An 8,165-nucleotide genomic window follows, 5' to 3' on the forward strand; every position below is an offset into this window, starting at 1 on the left:
ACTCATACAGGTAGTTAAAGCAGTAGGAATTACTAAACCCAGCAATATAAAGTTCATTTTTTTCCAGGGTAGGAAATGCTCAATTACTAATATGAGCAAAAGGGTCTTGTTTTTTCATTTATTTGTTTCTGTCCTACTTTACCTGTGATATTCAGCAAGTTTCTTATTTCAAAGAAGTCTAAGTACAAAGGTAACAATTCTTTTGCTTTCAGGTCTGGGTGAATGCTACCTCATGGTAGCAAGGGCTGCTCTTGCAGATTACCTAGACGACAAAGCACTGGACTGCATCGAGCAATCACTTGAATATTTTACACAGTTAGTATTTTTTATTAAAGAATGAATGTGAACTGGAAATTTTAAAATCTGTAGTGTCAGTTACAATCTGGGATGATTGGACTTTCAGTTATTTTGGCCTAGCATGAAATTTAATTTTGTGCCTTTTTATGATACAAGTATGAAAAGTACCTTTTGTACTCTGAATAATACCTTCTTCTTGGTTCACTTGCCTGAATTGAGGGGGTTTGTTTTTTTTTGTTAAAGATCTGGTGAGGAGAAATTTTACCCAACTAATTCAGAAGTGGTGACTCCATAGGGTCAAAATTAGGTTGTCAAATTAGATTCATTAACAAGAAGGCTTTTCTATTTACTTTTTTGTCTTTTATTTTTCATTTTAAAATTCTAGATCTCATGCTTAATTCTATTTATTTCTGAAGTTTCAGAAACTTCCTTTTAATTGGGTCCTATGAGCAGAAGAGGTCTCTGTAGAAAATTATATACCATATTTACTCTAATATGATATTGTTTTCCCTTCCCCTCCCCGCCCCCCCAAATCAGCATGGGGGGAGATGGCCCCTCATCTTGTATTTGCATATGAAGCGGCGCAGGCAGCTGCTGCAGCTCTGACTCTGTCCCTCAGCCCATGTTGGGGCCAGAGTCAAACCCACAGCAGCCTCTGGCCCCACTCTCCAGCCTCTGCTTTCCTGCCCACCCCCTTCCCTCTCCTTTACTGTCAGGCACAGCTCAGCTCCAGCTCAGGCTGGGTTCTCTCCCAGGCAGAGGGAACATAGAAACTCCTGCCTCTGCCCAGCCAATTAGCAGTGCCAACACTACTGCATAGCCAGGTAAGGGCTGAGCTTCAATGTGTTGTGCTTTTGGACAAAGAAGCCCAATTACCTCTGACAGCAAGGGGAAATTTGAGGGAGGAAGGGGCAGAGACTGGGTGGGGGAGAGGAAGTGAAGGCTGCATGGGAAAGAAGTGGGCAAGGCAGAGGGCAAGGGGGCTACCTGACTCTGCCCCCCCACCAGCCATTGCTTTCCCTACTACGGTCAGGGAGGGGGAACAATGATTCAAGACAACCCTCAAATACATAGATTCTTTATGAGTTGTTATAATTTTCCACATACAGAATCTATAACAAATGTATACATTTTCCATGTACAGAATCTAATTATTATGGGGTCGTCTTATATTCAGGGTCATCTTATATTTGAGTAAATAAAGTAATTTTACTATGAGCAAATTACAGAGCTAAAAGGGGACTTGCTGCATACCAGTGATCCATAGTAATTGTTTCATGAGTCCACTTATGGGGTAGAGTTGACACAGTATACTTAGTTATCTGTCCACATGAATTGTCCCCCTGTCAGCATCATTTGGTAACTGGCTGCGTTCTAGACACTTAAATGTATACACTTCATTGGTAATACCAGTAAACATAACTTTTATAGCTAAAGCAAGAAACTAATTCCACCTGATAAACAAGAATGTATAAGCCTTATCTGACTTTAGATTTTAAAAACTAGGTCTTTTTACCCCAAAGATCTTGCAGTTAAAGAAAGATGTTGTAAATGGCTGTTAATGGGCTGTGGAAATGCAGAAATAGTATTCTGCTTTCTAACCTCAGTTTGTTGCATAGTAATGAACACTATCCGTATTGCCTTTAAGTAGTGACAGTGATATATGACGGATGTTGTTCTTTATTTTGTATTTGAGAAGGAAATATATTTTCTGTTTTGGAGGTGACCTGTGTTAAATTGAACTTGTTCTAGTGTTTTGAAAAGTAAACTTCTGAAAGACTGAGACATAAGTGGCTAAGGATTTCCATGAATTAACTACTTTGTTTGTTTTCTTCCTTAATTTTTATAGAGCAGCGAAGTGTCGTCCTGATGTATCTTGTATCTGGAAACTACTTGGAGATGCGTGTACTAGTGTGCATGTGATTTCAACATCCAAAGTAAATGTTAAAGTTCTAGGATACCTTATTGGTCAGAACACAGACAAGCAAACTCTGAAGAAAAGTGAGCTCCTCATCCTGGGAGGGAGGTAATAACAATCATTGGGTACTTCGCAGTATATGGTACACAGTCTAGTGAAATATTTTAAGCACTCTAAAAAAGTAAAATATTAAAAGTGTGAGTTGATTTGTGCTTAATCCTGCATCAACTGAATTCAACCTGTGCTGAAGTGAGATGGATGTGATAACTGCAGGATTGTGACAAATTAATTATTTATCTTGCCCACTAATCAGTTTTCACAGTATCCCACCCTTTCTGCCCTAAAGTTCAAAGCTTTATCTTTATACAGTGGGTAGGTGAAGCCCAGTCTAGAAATGTATTTTTGTTCTCTCAAATATAGGTGTGGTTCCATAGTCTCCCAGGATGTAGAGAATTCAGCTTCATGACAGTAACTGCTTTTGTAAATTTCAAATTGACAAACTTAGTAAGTTTCACAACTGTCCAAAACCAGATGCAGGAACTTTTATTATTCTGGAATAGGGGATTACTTGCTTCCGGTCCTGAAGCTCATAAGAGACTACTTTAAAATTTATGACACCTTCTATTCATGCATAGAAATATACTTCAGGAAAAGCACCTGGATTTTAGCCAGTCTTTTTTGTTTTCCTCTGAGGTGCATGCAGCCAGCTACATACATGTGAAGGCTTTCAGAGTGGAGTTAGCTACATCTGACAAAAAATTAATGCAACCACTTTTAAAATCCGAGCCATGGTATTTACCGTACTTGATGTCATAAGGGTAAGGATACAAAGTAGCCACAATAACATATTCTAAAATAGAATTTTTAAACTTCTTAAATAGATTTCTTTGAGCCACATACATGGCGCACACACAATACATGATGCAGTAACATCAGCACTTGTTTGACACTGTCTAGACAGCTGTTCCATGGCCTATCAACTGAATAGTGTACGTGGCTTTTTATGATATATCCCTACACTAGTGGTTCTCAATGTTGTTTGACTCAATGCACCCTTCAGAAAATGCCAGCAGTTAATTTTTTTACTTTTTGGACTACAGAAAAAAGTAATAGGCCACTTCTGTTGCAAAGAACTCAGACCACAACAAGTCAGAATGTTGGGTTTGTTTTTTTTTAACACTATGGCTATTAAAAATCTATTACTATTAAAAATCTTTGGATTTATTTTGTGAATCGTGTGTAGGTGTTTGGACACCTAAACAGTGCTAGTATGTTGTATGGCACCCCACAGCATCCTCAGAAGGATTTTGTGGTACTCTAGGGTGGTGCAACACACTAGTTGAGAGTCACAGCAGTACACACATCATATCTGAACTACTGTGCCTGAAGCCAAGAAATGCTCTGATTTTTCTTCCCACGTAAGTGGCTGGTTACCCATCACCTGTTGGGGCTTTTTGTTTGTTTTTTTGCTGTTTCAAAGCTGCTTATCAGGCAGGCTTCAGTTATAGGTTCTGTTCATCTTTGGGTAGAAATAAAATGATTCTGTGATTCATGTTTCTGTAGGTGTTACGGCAGAGCTTTAAAATTGATGTCCTTACCTAACATATGGTGTGATCTTGGAATAAATTACTATCGTCAAGCACAACACCTAACAGCAATGGGTAGTGACACAAATGAGATCAGTGAACTGTTAGAGAAATCTGTACAGGTATTGCCTATATTTCTGTTATCTTCAGTAATACTTGAAAAAGACCTTGTTTACTTTTCAAAATTGCTTTGATGTTTTCTGCTGTAATTGAAACTGTGACTAAAACATGAGAAACCTCATGCCATACCTGAGTGTTTTAATTCACATTTTAATCTTTCTTTTCTCAGTGTCTCAAAAAGGCTGTGAGGCTTGACAGTAAAAACTACCTCTACTGGAATGCTCTTGGTGTGGTTGCTTCCTGTAGTGGTAAGTCACTCAGGTAAAACTGTGCATCTAATTTAGGGGACAGCTTAGCTGCTTCTGTTAACAAAAATCAGTTACATTTAGCTCTCCTGTCTTTCAGCAATTGGGAATTATGCTCTTGCTCAACATTGTTTCATCAAATCCGTTCAAGCTGAACAAATTGTAAGTGAGAGAACAGATGGTATTTACCTATAAGTGGGCATTTAAGGTTCTCTTCCCCCCCCCCTCCTTTTTTTAAAGTTTTTGTAGGTTTTTAACTTCATTTAATTTATTTTGTCTAGAATGTAGTTGCCTGGACCAACTTGGGGGTTTTGTATCTAGTAAATGGACACATTGAGGTAAAGCTTTTCTCCTCAAATCTTAAATTTTGGCATGTTGTGTTAATACATTTTACTACTAATGGGTGAATCTACATGTTAAATAATGTGCTTTTGGTAGTGTGCATTAAATCTAGTACCTCCAGGCGTTTATAGACATGCTCTCTGAGGCGGGAGGGAAGGGGGGTGCTTTAATTAGTGAGCTGTGCTAATTAAAAGCACCTGAGCATCACATGTATCAGCATCCCCATGCTGAAAATGGTGGCAGGTACTTTGAACTAAAGGCCATCAAATGAGTTTTAGTTTAAAGTGCCCTGCCCCCATTTTTCAGCACGGGGACGCTGATACACATGACTCCAGAGGCTGTTGGAGCATGTTAATTTCCACGCTCCAGCACTCTTGATTAATCGAGTCTGCATCAATGTGCTGGATTTACAGCATGTTGGAGCAGCCTTGTTGCATGTCTGTAGGAGCCCTCCATTGTGAGGGACTAAAAAAGTGCTCATTAGCTTATTTTAATGCACATAAGCTAAAAAGCATGGGGTTTTTTGTCATGCATAAATGCACATTACAGCGCACATGTAGATGTGCGCAATGCAGGGGTGGAAAGAATTCAAGTATTTTTATAGATAGTTTAGTTAATAAAAACAATACTGTGCGTGCAGTTTTTGGGCAGAGAGTGTATCTTTAACCTAGCACTGACAAATTCTGGTAACCAAAACTGAATTAAATCTGGGTCACAAGCATGTTGGAACTGGGAAATTCCTAGCTCATAAATGCCAGTCCAAAATTTAGGTTGTTTAGGTATTTGGCATGTTTTGGTACATCTTTCAGCCTTAGGAGAAAAATAAAATGAGGCGGCTTTAATTTAGACTCATTTACCTAGATTTTGTGAGAATCTGATTTGTAGCTCTCCAAAATTTCAAGAACAGAACTAAATCGACCCCTACTCTGTAAAATCAAATGTATTATATTAAAAAAAGCTAAATGCAAGATTTAGAAAATGGGTTATCACTAAGTATCTAACTTGTTACAAGGCCTTTTTTAAGGTTAAGAATATGACCTCCTTAATAAATAATTGCTTATATTAAAAAGAAAAAAAGCTTGCACACAATTCAGAGCAAACTGTGTATGCAATGATTGTGAATGAACACTTTGAAAACACTTTATGAAGGAAATAAACTTGCAGAACTGGAGTCTACCAGAGGCTTGATTTTTCCCTCCCCCCCCCAAAGGCAAATAAAATGTCCCATTAATTACTGCTAATGGGAAAGGTGTTGATCTTGGTCTCAATTTTAAAGACAAAGCAATGAAGTGGTACTTAAGTACTCTATGCGAGTATTGATTGCATGTGCATGTTCTTTACATCTCATTGGATATTTAATTGTACTTCATTTTATCCCATGGAAATAACTAATCCATTAGTTTTTTTTTGTCAGTAACCCATACAATACATTTTTGTCTATGTTTGTTTAACAGTCTTTAAATATTTTGCTCTGCATCTGATCATATGTATTTTTACAGCAAGCTCATGAAGCCTTCAAAGTAGCTCAGTCTCTTGAGCCCTCATATTTACTGTGCTGGATTGGGCAGGTAAAACTTCACTTAATGTCTTTCACAATATGTGATTCAATAAGTGTGCTATCAGAGTTTGAAGGACTTAAACAAATTCTTAATTAAGTCTCAGTTTAAATGCTTGGGTACTTAGACAAAACCCTATTGTTCCATGTCTTTCAAGTTCTTGCAGAGCTTTTTGTGTCTCATAAAAAGCTATGTTCATTCTATTTAATCTTGTTTTTGTAGCATTGTCAAGTGCTGATATTCTCCATGCTTAGTGCACCTAAAGCAAAACCACCGTTCATGGGACCCAATTTTGCTCCTCTTGATCACACAAAAAAACAGAAATAGTGTTTATGTGAGCAATAATGTGAGGGGAAGTTGATGAGGAGGAGACAGCATGTTAAAGCATTATGGTCAGAAATTTAAAGCTAGAATTTTTTTTATTTTAATAGACTCTGCAGTCATAGCAATTTAAAGGCTTTGACATTTGCCATTTTGCAGGAACTGGAATGTCAAAGTCTGTCTTATTGTCACCTTCATGTATCAGTACCTACACAGTCAAATGGGTCGCTACTTGGCTGGAGGACTGTACCTGGGGAGTGGTAGTGGATGTGTCATTTTCAGCCTGGAGGGATGTGGGCAGTGGGGTTCTGCAGGGCTCAGTCCTCGGGCCCACACTGTTCAACATCTTCATCAGTGACTTGGATGAGGGGGTAAAAAGCACCCTGTTCAAATTTGCTGATAACACTAAGATATGGGGAGAAGTGAGCACTCTAGAAAGGAGGAATAGGCTGCAATCAGACCTAGGCAGGTTACAGGGGTGGGCGGATGAGAACAGGATGGGTTTCAACACTGACAAGTGCAAGGTGCTGCACCTGGGGAGGAAGAACCAGCAGCATACCTACAGGCTGGGGAACTCCCTTCTCGTCAGTGCAGAAGCAGAGAAGGATCTTGGAGTCGTCATTGATGCCAAAATGAATATGGGCCGGCAGTGTGGGGACGCAGCCAGGAAGGCCAACAGCACCTTGTCATGCATCCACAGATGCATCTCAAGTAGGTCCAAGGAGGTGATCCTCCCCCTCTATGCGGCACTGGTCAGGCCACAGCTGGAGTACTGCATCCAGTTCTGGGTGCCACACTTCAGGAGGGACGTGGACAACATGGAGAGGGTTCAACAGAAGGCCACCCGGATAAGGGGGCAGCAGGGCAGGTCCTACGAGGAGAGGCTAAGGGACGTGAACCTGTTCAGCCTCCACAAGAGAAGGCTGAAGGGGATCTAGTGGCCTGTTACAAACTAGTCAGAGGGGGCCAGCAGGCACTGGGAGAGTCCCTGTTCACCCAAGCACTACCGGGGTGACAAGAAATAAGTCACAAGCTGGCAGAAGGTAGATTCAGGCTAGACATCAGGAGGCGCTACTTCACTGTCAGGGCAGCTAGGATCAGAAACCAACTTCCAAGAGAAATGGTGCTGGCTTCTACCCTGGGGGTCTTTAAGAGGAGGCTAGATGAACACCTTCCAGGATTGTTTGACCCCAGTAGTCTTTCCTGCCATGGCAGGGGGTCAGACTTGATGATCTGCTCAAGTCCTCTCGACCCTACCAACTATGAAACTATGACACTGAGGGGACAGGGAGATAGGAAGCCTTTGGATGACTAGACAGACTGAATAAGGTGGGGAAATATTCAATACTGCCCTCCTTTCACAGGTGCCTTCTGTAATACATACTGTCCATCTTACTGCTATTATATAAGTGAAACCAAACTGTCAGAAGTAGTAGTAATATCACTGGCTGCTTACAGACTTTAAAACAAAAAAACCCAAAAAGATGTGCTTCGCTGGCAGAAGCAGTACGTTGGTTTGCCCTGGCTCCACAATGTCTATGTAGATCGGGCGCTTCAGCAGGGCTTTCTGGCGCTTCTATCTAATAGTTGATTCAATCAGCTATTAGATAAATGCCATAAAAGCCCCACTAAAGCATCCAATCTATAGAGATATTGCATTAGCTGGGTCCAAGTAATGTAATGCCTCTTCTGGGCATGCGCTTGGTTTGGTGTGGGAGTGGGCCGAGTTTAAAGTAAAGCACCATTTAAATGTGTGTGTGTGTGTGTGGGGGGGGGGGGG

The 8,165-nt window shown here is 40.3% G+C and overlaps 1 protein-coding gene across 1 annotated transcript in view; it reads left to right on the forward strand.

The window, feature by feature from the left end:
- The window catches only part of TTC37 (tetratricopeptide repeat domain 37), a 92,511-nt gene that overhangs the window by 44,861 nt on the left and 39,485 nt on the right, over positions 1-8,165 (forward strand). The window contains exons 18-24 of the mRNA XM_019516877.1: positions 213-315; positions 2,147-2,323; positions 3,779-3,923; positions 4,091-4,169; positions 4,267-4,328; positions 4,448-4,504; positions 6,008-6,076. Coding sequence (XP_019372422.1) covers positions 213-315; positions 2,147-2,323; positions 3,779-3,923; positions 4,091-4,169; positions 4,267-4,328; positions 4,448-4,504; positions 6,008-6,076 — 692 coding nt within the window. The remainder of the gene's footprint in view (positions 1-212; positions 316-2,146; positions 2,324-3,778; positions 3,924-4,090; positions 4,170-4,266; positions 4,329-4,447; positions 4,505-6,007; positions 6,077-8,165) is intronic.

Source organism: Gavialis gangeticus, unplaced genomic scaffold, assembly GCF_001723915.1.
Source record: "Gavialis gangeticus isolate Ggan-Ray unplaced genomic scaffold, GavGan_comp1, whole genome shotgun sequence".
Classification (NCBI taxonomy): Eukaryota; Metazoa; Chordata; order Crocodylia; family Gavialidae; genus Gavialis; species Gavialis gangeticus.